The 18,020-nt window shown below is 34.8% G+C and overlaps 1 protein-coding gene across 3 annotated transcripts in view; it reads right to left on the minus strand.

The window, feature by feature from the left end:
* The window catches only part of LOC133520757 (tachykinin-like peptides receptor 99D), a 249,977-nt gene that overhangs the window by 12,391 nt on the left and 219,566 nt on the right, over positions 1 to 18,020 (minus strand). Inside the window, exons 4-5 of one of the 3 annotated variants that reach the window (XM_061855394.1) lie at positions 6,843 to 6,996; positions 2,606 to 2,780 (exon numbers count right to left, since the gene is read on the minus strand). In XM_061855394.1, coding sequence (XP_061711378.1) covers positions 2,606 to 2,780; positions 6,843 to 6,996 — 329 coding nt within the window. Of the gene's footprint in view, positions 1 to 2,605; positions 3,680 to 6,842; positions 6,997 to 18,020 lie in introns of those variants that run through there. The other 2 variants (XM_061855393.1, XM_061855392.1) reach the window with 2 other exon arrangements.

Raw genomic sequence — 18,020 nt, forward strand, 5'->3', positions numbered from 1 at the left:
AGGTGCGCGTGGGCTCCACAGGGAGCTTGGAAAGCGATTGAGGGAGGCAACGGGAGACCCTCGCGCAGGCAGTTCACTCGCGCAAAGGCTTGCCGTCGCGATACAGCGCGGGAATGCTGCCTGCGTGATGGGAACCCTGCCAAGAGGCCAGGGTCTGTTTTAGGTATCTTTATTTTTTCTAGGTAGGTTTAGTTTTAGTAGTTTTATTTTATAAGTACTCATAATTTAATTTTATTCAAAATGTATCCTTTTTTCATCATAAATATATAAAAGGTTTATAAAATAAAATCACGGTTTATATCCCGGTCGATTTAAGTCAAGTTAGGATGTGTTTCTCAGTATTTTTTTAGTGAAACAATTAATCGGACTATATAAATAATTCGCAATAAAACATTTCTTTCAGATAAAAAGCAATCAATTCATCAAAACATTTAGAGCCCAGACGTTAATCAAAGTGAAATCATTCATTGGCAAAATTCGCCTTGGGATTTGTTACAATTTAAAGAATGAAACGAAATACTAAATTAATTCCACTGGACTCTCTTGCTTTTCTTTTTTAATCTGTTTATAATAAAATCAAAATCGCTTGTTCCAGGACCGCTTCTTTGCTGAATTTTAATCAGAGGCAACGGAAAGGGGTAGCAAAGGAAAAAATACGACTAGGTTATTTATTTCTGCTGTGGAAAAAGGTAACTAAAATGTTGGCTGAGCAGTTTTACTATCTACAAGCGTCTTCCCGTGACTTCATCCACATAGAAGTACGGCGGTTATTTTCATCCTCGCTGCATTTAGAAACCTCTTATTGCACCCGTACTTAATTTATACCCCCATTGCAACCCCTTAGCCTCGGAGGACCCAAATCGATTTTTGCGCTTTTGAATTTGGAACTTTCTTATATTTCGTTCAAAACTCAAATTTTATTTGTACTTGTACAAGTACGTGGACACTTACGATGTTAAGGGCGTCCGTTAGCTGCCACGGGTGCACGGAGCGGGCGCACGCACGCGGGTGCCATTGTGTGTAAAATCCACGTAAAATCCGTCGCACGCGTCCGTGCCAGTTAGTGTTGCTCATACTATTTTTAGTTAACCGGGTCAAAATTATTTTCGTTGTCTTGTTTTTTGTCCCGAAAAATGTGACGGAGTGTATCTTTTTGTATGAGATGATTTTTTTTTCTCACGTTAATTATAATCTACACATTCAATAGTACTCGACTTCTTTTATTTATTTGATAGAAGACACAAATACAAGCGTGACAGAGTGGTCAGAAACAAGACAACTATAATTTTGACCCAACCCGCTCACTGGCCCCGCGCCACCAGCTAGCGGACTCCCTAAGCATGCATGCAATGTGTTCCGCGTCCGCGATAAATAGCATCCCAGAAGCCTTATTCTAGATTACAAATTGTGTTTCCCTTTCATCTATATGCAGCTGTTCTTGCTTGATTAAGAAATAAAATCTCCAAACATTTAAGCATAATCATTTTAACATTTATGTTAGGTACACAAATTACAATAAAATTTAATAGGATTTTCGGAAACAAATATTATCACAATAACAGCTACTTAAAGAAAACTTCACGTTAAGTTTACTTAAGGGGATGTTTATCTGGAATCTATTAAAGCTACATTATATTAATAGAATAGAATTTGCAAAGCACGTCTGTGTTGGGTATTTTCTTTGGATATGATTACGACTTTATAACGAAGACTGCGAGCAATAGTATCTGTTGCAATTTCAGATATTCTTTTTAATACGTATTATTTTCTTTCATTTTATTTAATTCAGCTGTCAAAATTAAAACAAGGATCTAACACGACTTCACCGGGTAAACATAAATCTATAGACATACGAAGATTCGCCTGTATTTAAAGCAGATCTAGAAATTTTGATAAAACGAGTAGGTACCTACTTTCGCTCCTTCATATATATTAAGGCCGTTTTTGTTCTCTTCCCAGACCTCGTAATTAGTCATTTCTCTGGAAGTTTTAATTAATAGCGAACAGCGGCTGGAAATGTACCGTCAGTGATTTACGGTTTCAATAAAACTGATTAAACGACATTCCTTAAAAGTGGCGAAAATGTCCTCAGGGAGGAATTTTTCGACATTATTAACATTGTTTTGTGTCATAAAAAGTTACAGTGTCATTAATTTACACCGAGACGAGACCAAGAGCCTGAATTTTTTTAACGGTGTATTTGTGGTCATATTTAGAGACTATAATGTCTTATAATGTTTTTTTCATTGAGCCCTGTTTCACAGATAGGTAATGCATTTTTAACGATAGTTTTTTTTTGGTTTCATGTGACTGACAATAAACTTTTTTACAATTTTATTTTATCATTTAAAAAGATCAACGGGAATTGGGCCAAATGGATCTTAAGTCATGTTGATACTATTTTTTGCTTCTTATGATGACCTCTGGAATGCATGGTTAAAATCCTTCGTGTTATCTTGGTCAGGTCGTTCAATAGACGGGAGAGGAGAGGACGACGGGATAGAGTGTTTACTCGAAATTGAAATAACAGATATGTATGGATAATAAGTACCCTTTTGTTTGTGAATGGCACAATTAAATAAAGAATATAATTAAGGTTATTTACCTGTCTATACTAATCGCCATTAATGTGAACACTGAGGCAGATATGCTGAGCACGGCGATGAACTGACAGAACTTGCAGTAGAAGTCTCCGAATGGCCAATCAGAGTGCAGCATGTACGTGAAGTTGAAGGTCACGTTCAGGGTGGACACCATCGCGTCGGCCACCGACAGGTTCACTGTGAAATAAGTTTGAATTTAGTGCTTTAGTATTATTTTATCTGTACGTTTAATTTTTTTTTAACTTTTGAGGTCTTAGGATACATTCAGAAAACCCTAATAAACTAAAAAAATAAAACATTTTTATTATTGACAATTGGGATTGACCATTTAAGGCTAGGTTCATACGGCGTTAATTTTTCCTGTGTACCGTTTACGGGATTTTATCGAATACCGTAGTAACAGACAGCAAAATTTGAACGATTTTGAATGTTGCCCTATTTATGTGATAGCGGTGGAATTTTTTTATTACATAAAATCAAATTTATGGGAATACATATACAGAAAAACAACATACCTCGTATACATTTTCCATATCAATTACTTAAAAATCGACAGAAGCTCATTCTAATGAGGTGGGATCATTTTTGAGGTACTAAGTTAGCTCCATTGCAGCTGAATTGACAGGTAGTAGTGATTGAATTGAGTGAGTAGGTACACTACTTATTTTGGTGTTTGATGCAAAACATTATAAACTATGTATTCAAAGATTTAACGAAGACACTGTTGTTTTTGTAACTAATTCATACGAATTAACTAAGTATAAATGAGTTTTACGGATAAAATATTAACGTTTATAATTTAGTATTTTTGTTCATGTATAAAAATAAATATTTAATTTGATTAATAATAGGCGTTTGAAATATTATACACAATTTTCAATTGCGGCTGAACGTCCGAGAGGTCTGCGCCTTGCCTAACCAGTTAAAAAATGTCAATACGGCGGACGAATGAAATGTCACCGTATTTAGAAATTAATTCGCTTAAAATTTAGTTTTTTCTTCGAAAGTGTGATGAAAAACATTGTGTGTAACTCCGGGGGTAAAAATATTGTTACTCGAGTCTAATTCACTCAAGGCTGCGGCTGTCGTGAATATATAGACTCTCGTACAATATTTCGCCTAACCCCCTCGTTCCACAATGTACTATTGTTTATATTTATTTCATGTAGGTACGAACACTTTCTTGTAGCACCAATTTATTATACTCAGTAGTTTACTGTTCAGGCGTACAAATAAGATTACAGTAGATTTATAAGGTAGGCTTAAATAAGTGCCTAATTAAAACAGACTGTGTTGCCAACAATGACTTTGGCAAGTTTCCAGAAAACTTTATTGTTCAGGGTACAAAAGTAAGCGCGCTTAAGATTTAATTTTTGACTATCGTCGTCAGATGCCGTAAGATTTGAATCTATAATTTTAAATGCATAAATTATGTAGTGTCTGTTTGATTAAATATTATGAATTCGCAGAAATGTAAGCAAGTGCAGTTTCTCACGTTTGTGACCACAATTTTAATGAGAATAACGACCACAATTTTATTTACAGTACATATGGAGCTACTTTTCCTCACTCGTGCGGTAACTCGCACTATACGTGCGTATGTCGAAAATTTAAAGGGCCATTTATGTGCTGTAAAACGTTGTACAATACACGTGCGAAAAGGTTATTCGCAACTCGTGTCGATTTAAAACACGACCGAAGGGATTTATCGCCACTCTTTGCGGATTTCCTAGTTTTCGCACTTGTATCGTAATGTAATATTTCATAGATCAGTCTACTAGTAAGATGAGGAAGGTAGTAGGATAAGTGTCATCCTTACATTCCTCATATACATATACCAATGCACCGGATGTAAAATAATAAATGAAGAGGTTTTGGGTTCGAATCCCGGCAAGGGCATTTATTTGGGTAAGGATCACAAAAATATACTTCTTTTTTCCTGGACCTAGCTTAAGCAATAAGTTATTAAAAGAGTTCCAGAACATGAATTATATAGTTTCTGTTTAAGTTTATTATTTATTTGTGTTATTCGGTCCTTGACATAATTAAAACATCTTAAAAAACGATAAAAAAGTTCAATTCGTCGTTCGATATGAATAAAATTATTATGTTTAAAGAAATATCCATTTGGGTTTTACGTATGTTATGTGGTACCTACTTTGTTTTGAAGCATTTTTTTGAGCTGGAAACTATTCAACTGTCACATAAGTAATGTCAGTAATCTTGGCTGTCACGAAAGGAGCGTTATTGTGTTGTTAGTTCGTCATTTGATTTTAATACTTTTCGGAGGCGGAAGAAGCGAAGAGGGTTAAATTGCATTGTATTTGAAGCGAAAGAGGTATGTCAGGATCGTGGCAAGTGGAAATCCGTGGTCTTTGCCTACCCCTCCGGAAAACAGGCGGCACTATATGTATGTATGTACGTATTTGAAGATGCTACTCGGCTCTGAAGGCATTGATTTCCCGTGTGTTTATTTACGTATGTTACGTGTGTTACGAAACTGTGTAACGCGTGAAAATTAATTAAGAAAAAGAAAAAAAAAAACAATTAAAACCATTTAATAAAAATAATACCAACAGAATACATTCGTAAGACTATTGTTTCAAATCCTATTCCAGTGCTTTCATTACAAGTGTAAACTAACTCTAACAAATGTTCCAGTGTGTTGCGTTGTATTACAGTGGGACGTGTGTTATCATGTGTTATGATTTCCCGTGTGATATTTATCACCAATATTTGTTCCTGAGTTATGGATGTTATCTATGTATCTAAGTAAGTATTTATGTATACAAGTATGTATATTGTCAACTAGTTCCCATAGTACAAGTTTTGCTTAATTTAGGGCTACGAGTAGATCGAACTGTGTAAGATTGTCGCCAAATAATAATTTATTTAATTATTCAATAAAAGCTCTAACTCGTGAAAATATGATGGAAATGTGACGTGCATCCCGAGAAACAACCGTGAAAATTTCACAATTAATTTAATGGATGTTGACGCTTACTTAGTAAATTAAAAAAAATGCCGCGCAGTTCTCTAGAGACCATGTGTCATGTCACGTATGGTTAAAATCATAAGATCATAACTATAATTATATTCTAACCACTCACTTACTTATAGTAACTGTAATTACCAGCCATCACTCTCTTATTACTTAGCAATTGAGTTCTCTAGAAAATACGAAGCGAGTGGTTAAAGGAAATACGTCCTGTTTTGATGGCAGCTGGCAACTTTGTAAGAAGAATGTCACCTCGAAACCTTTGAAAAATTATACAACGTCCAACGTCAAGTAGTCCAAGTTCGACAAAAAGGCTGATGTCGGGTAAAAACAAGTATATATATACTTACTATTTTATGATTGTACCGGAATTCAAATAATCAAGAAATTTAGAAATTAAAGAAATGCTTTGGTACAGCCCTTTGTCCCAGATTTTAAATTTCCAACGAGAATTATAAAATGTTCGAAGTTGAACTTCTGGACTAAAACCGCAAAAATCGAAGTTCATCAATTGAGAGCATTTTTCTCTGTCACTTTAATTACGTCTTAGTAAGAGTAAAAGAGAAAGATACCCGCAATTCTCTAATTTTCGGTTTTCGCGGTAGGTCTCAATCATGCAGTCTAACACCACAACACGATTGGTAGATAAGTGCGCATCATGCGCGCGATTCGTCGCAACTAGTTGCGTTAGACTGCACAATTGGCTCGAATTCGTGAGTGAAATCACTGAACTAGCACCATTAGTGCCCGTAAGGCCCGTCCTTGGATATATGTCAATGATCAAAGATTTATGAAGTGTAGTATGCTGTTGTAAACACACATTAGCTTTCTATTTGTTTACACTAGTATAAACAGAACCATTAGCCAGCCTTTCGTCCATTAAATTCTAAGATTTAGATCCCTCTTGGGACCCAGCTCAGGATGCCTACCTCACTCAAGTTCATCTAAATTCGTAACACAAACTGTTTTCCTTGGCGTGGCTCTAAAAATAATGTGATCACTGGCTGGGGATGTCCTTGTATTTTTGTCACTGGAATTACCCCGGATAAATGTCAACTAGGGGGCCTTAGAAGACCAATTTGGGAACGTAACATTTGTAACGTGACTATTAATATTGCACTGGCAACACTTTGCTAACGTTTGCGTTGCGTCTATGGCCACCATAAGACATTTGCACGGTTCGGCCTTTAAAATATCGCAAAGAATAGACAAATAATAAGTCACGGGTATTTATTACTTGCCTAGGAAGTAATGTGTGACGCTCCTCATCCTCTTGTTGGCCAGCACGACCCAAATGACGACGAGATTGCCGATGGTGGCCGCCACCACCATGAAGGCGAAGACCAGCGTCCATATCGCTTGCCGCCATGATGGTAGTATGAACGACTGGAACGGCTGCAACAAAGGAAAGAAGTAATAACTCAAATGTACATCAACATACTTTGCCACTCGAGTGGATAAAAAACAACTTTATCATCAGTTTTTCAAAAATATAAAGACCCTTTTGGAGCTGGTGCGCTAAATTTTTTAATTTTATTGCGTTAAATATTTTTCTTTTTTTAATATTATACAATACCTACGAATACCACCAACGTTACATTCAGTAGGTATTATACTTTGTATGTCAAGGCTCATTCGCTACTTTACTGAACACCAACTTGTCAGTAGAAAAAGGAGCGAAATCCAATTTTTTATGGAAAGTAAACTCTTCGCGCCTACATTTTTTAAGCTTGCCGCCTTTTCTACTGACAAAAGGTCGCTGTACCAGAGTATAAATTAAATACTTAAGTTGTGTCTGTACAACCTCCCAAAATAATAATAGTTTCCCATATCAGATCTCACGTTCGAATTTCCGTATTAATTCGATAGTGAAATACCTACAAGAGTATCATAGGTGAGTTCGATTCACATATATCTCTGTTTCCTGATAATTAACGAGCGACGTGGGAACATTAAATATCCACAAGTTTGGGTAAACATACATATACGTTGGTGTACGTTATGAGTATTTGCGGATTTATTTTATAGACAATTTATTAACTTAAGAGCTTTGCGGTTTTCTTAACTTTACTTAACGGAACTGGAGGACGATTTTCATTTGTAATGTGAATGACCTAATAAGTTTAATAAGTTTTTGGAAAAATGACATTTTTGGTCCAAGCTTATGTCGCTGACCGTACTTTACCACAGGCAACTAATACTCATCGGGACAATTCTAAAAATCCAATACACAATTAGGTTGTGTTGTTTCATTATAGAGTTCTTGTGGCCACCTCCTGTCTCCATTATCAGAGTAACTCGATTTTTTATTTATTGAATCGTATGGTATAAATAAAAAAATAGGTAATTAATTACATTAACATTATTATTTAGTATTGTAAACGTCAACATTCAGGGTGCTGATCCAAGCACCCTGAATGTTGCGTCGTAATGGGTGCGTCGGGTGTGAGATGCACCAGATTAACTCGATGGTACCATAATATTGCATTGTCACTCGACTTACATATGCATGCAAATTTTCAGCTCAATTTGAAATCGGGAAGAGGGTGAAGCTTCCAAGTTTTGAGCAACACTAAATAACAAACTTTACTAACAGGGCGGTAAATAAAAGCTTGTAAAATGGATAATTCACAACGGCAACGAATTAAAACAAATGGGTCATAAATGTAATAGGTTTTCATTTTTCTGTGATCCTCAAAGTAAAAAACAGTGGTGAAAAAAAGGCTTGGAATTTTAAAATAAGCCAAATCATTGTATGGGAGGACCAAAGTTCGCAAACATAAGAAAACTTTTTTTAAGTGTCGCTGTTTTTAATTTCTTTTCGTTTCCATAATAGCAGTTTATGTGACTGTTACATAATGAAAGACATTAAAATCCGAGTGTGGGTTTAAGAAACGAACGAAGTGAGTGTCTTCAAAGGACCACACGAGTGTTTTAATGCCTATATAATTATGTACAGTTTCTATAAACTTTCTATGATATATTATATTCATTAACCCAAATTACAGCCAACATTGGGGATCTTTGCTCTTTTGGCGGAACTCGCGGATATGTGGCGGCGTGGCCGAAATATGTTAATCGCTCATTTTAAACGAAACTTTTGCTATAGTTACTTTCAAAACCACAAAACAAACTCATCAAACTCACAAACATACTTAAAACTAATTAAGAGATAAACTGTAAGTACGTCAAATGGCGGTAAATGAAAACTTTTTTCACGCATGTCACGCATTCATACTTTATTTTTTTAATTCAGAGACAAACCAGAGTCAGGGGCCTATTTCCATATCGGTCGATTTGTCAAAATTGTATGCATTTACATTCATTTCATGTCGAACAAAAAGGCATCTCGACTGATATTAGAATAGAGGTCGAATCGAATTGCTTTTTTTTCAGAGATGTTCGAAATTTGAATGTCATTACCAAATCGATTTTGATGTAGTAATCTTCTTCCTCGCGTTGTCCCGGCATTTTGCCACGGCTCATGGGAGCCTGGGGTCCGCTTGACAACTAATCCCAAGGTTTGGCGTAGGTACTAGTTTTTACGAAAGCGACTGCCATCTGACCTTCCAACCCAGAGGGTAAACTAGACCTTGTTGGGATTAGTCCGGTTTCCTCACGATGTTTTCCTTCACCGAAAAGCGACTAGTAAATATCAGCTGATATTTCGTACATTCGTTGCGAAAAACTCATTGGTACGAGACGGGGTTTGAACCCGCGACCTCCGGATTGCAAGTCGCACGCTCTTACCGCTAGGCCACCAGCGCTTCATTTTGATGTAGTAATGAAGCAATTATAACATTTTCACAGATAAGAAATTTGTTAGAACAAAATAGTTTATCGTAATGTTGGCCATTATTTACGGATTTTTAAGGCATCATAGAAGGTTTATGATATGTGTGTAGATAAATAGCCACTCACATGATTCCGATTTTAACGAAAGGTGCCCTGAATTGCTCTGCCATTTCGCAGATACGACGGCACAGTATCGTGATATCTTCAAAAATCGATAACTTTGCTTCTGCTTAAGCATTTGGAATTATTCTTTCGGTTTTATAATGGTAAAGAAACAAAGAAATTATTAAATTATTTTCTTACTTTAACTTTTTGCTGTTATAATAAAAATAATTATTAAAAATTCACGAAGTTTACCCAAAGGAATAATTTCCGAGTTATAGTAGAAAACTATTTTTAATAAAAAATCTAAATCGATAATATATCTTTTTTTTTTTTTCATTTAAAGAAGGCTTAATAACCTTTTAATTGATACTAAACACCTTGATAGCTCACCTATAAAATTGCAGAGTAAAACTGATTCAAATTCTGATAAGGAACTTTCGAATTGCTCCACCTGGCGTGTAACTATGTGCTATGTTCGTGATTTTTTTGTGGCTAATTTAGACACTGAAGTACAAAAATATAGTAAAAAACCGTTTAAGACACTAATTACCTTGAAATAAAATACATAATTTATGTAATTATCACAATGGCTATAGTGGCTTTATAACTTAAAATAACAAAAGAGTATTTACATACCTACTAAACTTTGGTGTTTTTAAAACGGCCGATCACCAACAACCGAACTAACTTATAACAAATTAAGCACAATAAGTAAATAGTAACTATTAACACATGAAATTATACTGATTACAAACGTAAATAAACAACACGTGATAACAGCGGCGGCCGGCAAACTGACCTGCGCCATGTCAAAAACAAAGATGGCTACCTATTTAGGGCGGAGACACAACAGTCGCGCGATGCAGATGTTCAACAGAAATAGGAACTTTTAACACATTCACTGCCAGACGAAAAACGGCAAGCTACCCCAGGATCCGGGCAATATAGCAAAGAAATATTAGTAAATAGAAATTATAAGTAAGTAGTAACAAACACCCCAAAACGCGTATGCAACGTCTAGTGTACCACATGCCTTACGATGTGCAGAAATGCTTTAAGCAACCACAGTTGCTGTGTTTGTACTACAATTTTCCGTCACATGGTTTGTTCGCTAATCCTGGATAATACACAGTGATTTAATGCACTTTATTGTTTATTAATGTAATTTAATAATCGAACTATTTAATGACTATAGGTTGCTCAAGATATATTTGGTAATCATAGAAATCTAGGGCATTAAAATAGGAAACACGCCAAAAATCTACAGAGTTATTGGTTTGAAGTGAGATTTTATGGTCATCAATATTAAGTAGGTCTAAAATATAGTTTTAATCTAATAGACCAATAAACGCGGAGTAATTTAATATATAATACTAACAGAAATATGTAAATTTGAATACTTACGGCATTTTAAAACACGCAGCAACTTTTAACACACGCACTTTCCCGATCAACTTGCAAAGTAACATAGATAAAAAATACTGTGGTTATGTCTATGTGGTTGAAACATTTTTTAAATATTGTCACGTTTGTATTCTGTGTTTTAATAAATGTTTACACCATATCTGTGCAGCCCTTCACAGATAAGAAATAAAAAACCGCATACACTCCGTTCGCAACTCGAGTTGCGACGATCATTTTAGAGGTGCGAAATGTTGAAACCTTAGTTGCTGGAATCATGTGAGTGGATAGTTATGTTCGACGGTAACCGCTATTACTTTTACAAAAAATGGCCTTTCATGACGTAAAGTTTTTACTAGACAATGATAGCAAATAGATAAAAGCTAGATGTATACAATTTAATTTAAACAAATTTAACTCGAAACATCCTTCAGAAATGAGCTAAATAAGGTGTAAAATAGTGGGGATCTGTTTGAAGGCATATTTAGTATATAGGTAATAGCGTTATGATTAGGAAAAAGCGAAATTTTTTTGATCTTTGTATGGAGGGTATTTTTACGACATGCCCCATAGAAAAAAAACATGTATTTTTTTCGCGTAAAAAAACTTTTATTTATCCTAATCAGAACCCCTAGTGTAAAATTATTCGATAGCGTAACGTGACGTACGCGTTTGCGATATGACTCATTTTGTATGGGATTTAGAAACAGCGCCCAGCAGGACGTTTTGGAAACTCAAAATCCCATACAAAATGAGACTAACGCAAACGCGTACGTCACGTTACGATATCGAATAAATTTACACCAGGGGTACAGTACACGATAGTAGTAGGTATATCTGTTACACCTTAAAGATACTTTGGGAATAAAATTTACGTTTGCTTTTATGAGTCGACCTGTTAGATGCCAACGACATAGACTGCGCTCAGACAAAGCGAATGGCACCCTTCTTTATCTATCGGAGTTTAAAAACAAAGCAATTTTAGTAAAATATGACGTCGCGACCAAGTTTATCTGATCATACTATTGTCTGCTTCCGGTCTGATGAGTTAAAAACATGTTATATCCTAGTTAAAAATAGTAAATTGCTAACCAAGGGTTGAAACTTGAAAGGAACTCATTTCTGTCGATGGTCCTGGGTTCGAATCCCGATAAGAGCAATGATTTGTGTGACGAGTACAGATATGTTCCTGAATCATGGGTATTCTATGTATTTGAGAATTTGTGTATATAGTTATATCGTTGTCTGAGTATCCATAACACAAGCCTTGATGTGCTTACTGTGGGGTTTTGTTAATTTATGTAAAAATATCCTATAATATTTATTAATTTATATTCTACGCAGACAAAGTCGCTTGCTAATGCTATTCAAATGAACACATTAGGCAGTGAAAAGTTTTAAACAAACTTAATGTTAAATAAAGAATGAGTTTGTAAATCAGACGTATTTAAACAAATTTCAAATATCGAATGCCTATCTGCATACCTCCCACACTCACATTCAAGAAAATCGGCCAAGAGCATGTCGGTCCATGCTCAGTGTAGGCGGGTTTCGTAGTTACCATTTTGTCAAAATAGGGTAAACCGGGGCTATTAGTAAGTATCTGTACGTTACAAGCATGAGGATTACCTTTGCAGCACTGTGTACGTCTTTTTACTAAGGAGAGAAGATTTTTTGTAATAACTCAATAACGACTGGACCGATCATGTTCGCTATAGTTTTTACTGAAAGTGCTTATTAAGCTTTTATTTCAGGATTATTTTTATATTTTTTGGACCCATTGTTCAAAAGTTAGAGGGGGCGGGGGACACAATTTTTTTTTCATTCTGAGCGATTATTTCCGAAAATATAACTTTATCGAAATAATAGTTTTTATAGGCCCGTATTCGTTTTAAAGTACATATTAAAAGATATCCCACACTATTGGATTAGTTAAAGCAATAAACAAAAAAAAAGTTTGTGTGGGAGGAAGAGGTTGCAGCTTTCTAGCACTAACGGCCACGGAGCAAAGCCGAGGACGGACGGACAGACCGACATGGCGAAACTATAAGGGTTTTTAGGTGACTACGAAACCCTAAAAAGCTACACTTAAGCTCTTTACCTAAAGGTACAGTACTCAATACTCAACATTAAAATAATTTTTAAAATCTTTCGGTATTTGTAAGTACGAAGAAGACCGTAACTAAGGAGATTTATAACGAAGCATAATTTCAACGAGTCTCGCTGTCTCCAACTACCCCCCACCACATCATTAAAGGCGTGGCCAGACAACCAACTCACGCGCTGTGATTGGCCAAACCGCGCGGTGTAGGAGCCTAGAGCGGCGGCACTAGAGTGAGGACAATTCGATAGAGCTATCGATATTTTACATGTTCTGAACATGACCTTAGAGTTTTGACATTTTTGTTTTAAGTAATAATTGCCATAGACTTAATTTATATTCCTTTAAATTTTTGACCTTATTTACGAGCTAAGAATTTTAAGGTACGCGTAAGGTATATTCATAGATATAAGAAGTAAGGAGATTTATAACGAAGCATAATTTCAACGAGTCTCGCTGTCTCCAACTGTCCCCCACCACATCATTAAAGGCGTGGCCAGACAACCAACTCACGCGCTGTGATTGGCCAAACCGCGCGGTGTAGGAGCCTAGAGCGGCGGCACTAGAGTGAGGACAATTCGATAGAGCTATCGATATTTTACATGTTCTGAACATGACCTTAGAGTTTTGACATTTTTGTTTTAAGTAATAATTGCCATAGACTTAATTTATATTCCTTTAAATGTTTGACCTTATTTACGAGCTAAGAATTTTAAGGTACGTGTAAGGTATATTAGTTGATCCATAAGTTCTCTCACAAAGGTTTTTACTGATAAAATGTAATACAAAGCTTTTAATTTAAAAAAAACATGTACCATGATGCGAAAGCTTGTTTATGCTTAACTAATCAAATTGGTTTAAATTTTAGTCATTATTTGATGTAATGTTTGTTTAAATTGTTTACTTTGGGATTGTTGTTAGACGCGAGCGCTTCATAAAATAAAAGGTTCAGTTTATTATAGCATATTTCGTCACCAATTGAAAGCAATTCCAGCATGTTACATAGAGTTATGAAGAACTGCGAAAGCAAATTATAGTAAATTATATTGTAAGTATAATGCACCATTAAATAAGCTTTTAAATCATATGTACGAAAAATAAGGAAAGAGTAATCATAATTATCAGTAAAAATCTTTCTGATAGAACTTTTGGATCGACTAAGTATACAATATACTATTATTTTAAACATATTTATATTCTATCGTTATATAAATGAGGCGAAGTGTAACTGGAAACATTTTTCTTGAAAATGATCCGAAAAAATAACACTTTTCTCGCTCGTAAACCAGTTAGGGCCCTCTTCCTGTAGCATCTATCCATTTTTCTTTAATACTGGGATTTTTCGGGAAACTGAAAAAAATTGCAATCATGAACATATTTGATTATACCTAGTGCAGTTATTCGAATCGTTGCTAAGAACCTGAATAAAATATACTTATAGGTATAAACTATAATGTTATAAATAAATTGTACTTAATTAAATCAGTTAATCGATTTTTAATCCAAATTAATAAGTATTAAATTAAACATTAGGTGCATATAAAATAATTGTAAAATTTTACTTGAAAAATAATTACTTTCATACACACTATATCCAAACATTTTTTATCGATAACGCTCAAAGATCAATTATATGCACGAGCACCACTCTACTTCGCGGCCTCAATGAAGGGAGCGGTTGGCGGTCGTACCAAGAAACAATAATGCCCCTGTGAATATCGTTAGCGGTTTAATGCATTGCGCCGTTGCTAAGGACACTACAAATAGTTTTCCATGCCAAAGCGTCAATGTAAGATGCATAGACAAATTGCCACGCGTTTGTATGACAACATGGTCTGACTCAGAAAAATCATATGTCACTGGATTTATTTGTTAAAATGTGTGGTTTTATTGACTAATACGTGAAAAAAAATGTACTCACATGTGGTATGTAACTCCATGATCCTTATAGTTTTTGGATGCACTCCTATTTCGACACAAAATAACGCTATAATTCGGCATTTCAATAAAATTGACGCGCACATTGTTCAATGACAGCTAATTTGCTACTGTCTTACGGCGGGCCGGTATGGCCACGATGTGGCCATGTCGTGGCGACACGCGCCACGCCTCCGTCAGCCATCTAGTACTTTCTATGATCTGAGGGTATATTAGTTGATCCATAAGTTGTCTCACAAAGGTTTTTACTGATAAAATGTAATACAAAGCTTTTAATTACAAAAAAAAAACATGTACCATGAAGCAAAACCTTGTTTATGCTTAACTAATCAAATTGGTTTAAATTTTAGTCATTATTTGATGTAATGTTTGTTTAAATTGTTTACTTTGGGATTGTCGTTAGACGCGAGCGCTTCATTAAAAAAATAGTTTCAGTTTATTATAGCATATTTCGTCACCAATTGAAAGCAATTCCAGCATGTTACATAGAGCAATGAAGAACTGCGAAAAGCAAGTTATAGTAAATTAAATTGTAAGTATAATGCACTATTAAATAAGCTTTTAAATCATATGTACGAATAATAAGGAAAGAGTAATCATAATTATCAGTAAAAATCTTTCTGATAGAACTTTTGGATCGACTAATTATACAATATACTATTATTTCAAACATATTTATATTCTATCGTTATATAAATGAGGCGAAGTGTAACTGGAAACATTTTTCTTGAAAATGATCCGAATGAACGTATTTGATTATACCTAGTGTAGTTATTCGAATCGTTGCTAAGAACCTGAATAAAATATACTTATAGGTATAAACTATAATGTTATAAATAAATTGTACTTAATTAAATCAGTTTATTTTTTGGTTTACCTATTCGATTTTTAATCCAAACTAATAAGTATTAAATTAAACATTAGGTGCATATAAAATAATTGTTAAATGTTACTTGAAAAATAATTACTTTCATACACACTATATCCAAACATTTTTATCGATAACCCTCAAAGATCAATTATATGCACGAGCACCACTCTACTTCGCGGCGTCAATGAAGGGAGCGGTTGGCGGTCGTACCAAGAAACAATAATGCTACTGTGAATATCGTTAGCGGTTTAATGCATTGCGCCGTTGCTAAGGACACTACAAATAGTTTTCTATGCCAAAGCGTCAATGTAGGATGCATAGACAAATTGCCACGCGTTTGTATGACAACATGGTCTGACTCAGAAAAATCATGTCACTGGATTTATTTGTTAAAATGTGTGGTTTTATTGACTAATACGTGAAAAAAAATTTACTCACATGTGGTATGTAACTCCATGATCCTTATAGTTTTTGGATGCACTCCTATTTCGACACAAAATAACGCTATAATTCGGCATTTCAATAAAATTGACGCGCACATTGTTCAATGACAGCTAATTTGCTACTGTCTTACGGCGGGCCGGTATGGCCACGTGGCCATGTCGCGGCGACACGCGCCACGCCTCCGTCAGCCATCTAGTACTTTCTATGATCTGAGACCGTAACTTATTTGATGTTCCGGACATGTCGCTGATAAGTGCGAATCAGTGTCTACATCGAGCAATGCATTTCTCAGAAATCGTAGATATTATAAAAACACTTACTCGTACGGTGAAGTCTGCTAGACTATTTTAGTTTTATCATTTTTTTATCATAGTGTGGGGTGGTGAAAGACTTATCGTCCTCGAACCGAACGGTATTTTCATAAATATCCACTCATGTTTATAAAAAAACTGGTAGTAAATTAAATAAGAGAGATTTGACCTCAAAGTTTAAGAAGTTGTTTGAGGTATTAGTTAAAAATATAAAATATTATAATAAATAAATATTTGAATATATATTTATTTATAATATTTATCTTATATACAATAGGTGTATATATTATATATTTATGTATATGTTATAGTTTGCGTATTCATACTACGGGTTGTCTACTTTTTATTTTATTTTATTATTATTGATTGCTCTCATGCTACTTTTATGTGTATCCAAAATTCTCATATTGCTACTGTAAATATTGATTTGTCTTTCACCTGTTAGTGTTTGATCCTTTTGCATTTTCTCAAAGGTTAGCTGGAAGAGATCCCTTTTAGGGATAAGTTCGCCTTTGTACATAACAATTTTTTGTTTGTTTTGTTTTGTCTGTTTTATGTTAACCTGTTTATGTGCAATAAAGTGACATACATACATACATAAAATGAATTAAGTATATTGCAGCCAATTATTAAATTAACAGGTAAGTACATCAAGTCAACATAAAAAGAGGCAACCGTCTCATTTTGACTTTGGTGTATCGAAGTATAAGCACTCTACCTTAAGAAATTTCATTCGTGTTTCTGGTTGTATACGGAACCGTTTTATAATTTATGTAATGATTTCAATACTCAAATTAGTAGTACATGTATGTTATTATAAGGTTTTAGTTAATTTGGTACACAAATAGAGGCGTGTCTACGTGTACGTTACACGTGTCTCGGAAAATGTATACGCACGTTAATATTCATTAAGCTTTCTTGCTACGATAATTTTCGTCATGAATGCGTTATATTCATCTGTACAGTCAACTTCAATATCTCATTAAAGTTCTGAACCAGTTTGTAACATTTTGCTATTCAGTAGATATTCTTTTGGGATATCTATACGTGTATCACGTGTAATCTACTGAGTAAATACGATCATAGAGTTCAGTTATAAATTAAAGTAGGTCAATTTCGTATACTGAATAAAAGTGCAAACCAGAAATAATTATATACGGCAAAATTTAAAAGATTAAATTGCAAGTTTTAAGTATGTAAGTTTATTGCCGAATTCGTAAAGAAAGATAACGCCCTTAGTCAAAAGTGTACCTACCCTTTATTCTGTAATAAAGATAGCAGTGGAGTTAAACACTTACTAGCATGTAAAGTGCTTGTAAAGTTGGTACACTAGCACGAAAGTAGGTATTTCGGTGAAAAGCGACGAGTAATTTCATGTTACATTGTAGAGAAAGTCCTGTGTTCTTTATGGCTACGCGAGTGCGGGTGGATGGAGTCTAGAAGGAACCAATGT

Source organism: Cydia pomonella, chromosome 8 (assembly GCF_033807575.1).
Source record: "Cydia pomonella isolate Wapato2018A chromosome 8, ilCydPomo1, whole genome shotgun sequence".
Classification (NCBI taxonomy): domain Eukaryota; kingdom Metazoa; phylum Arthropoda; class Insecta; order Lepidoptera; family Tortricidae; genus Cydia; species Cydia pomonella.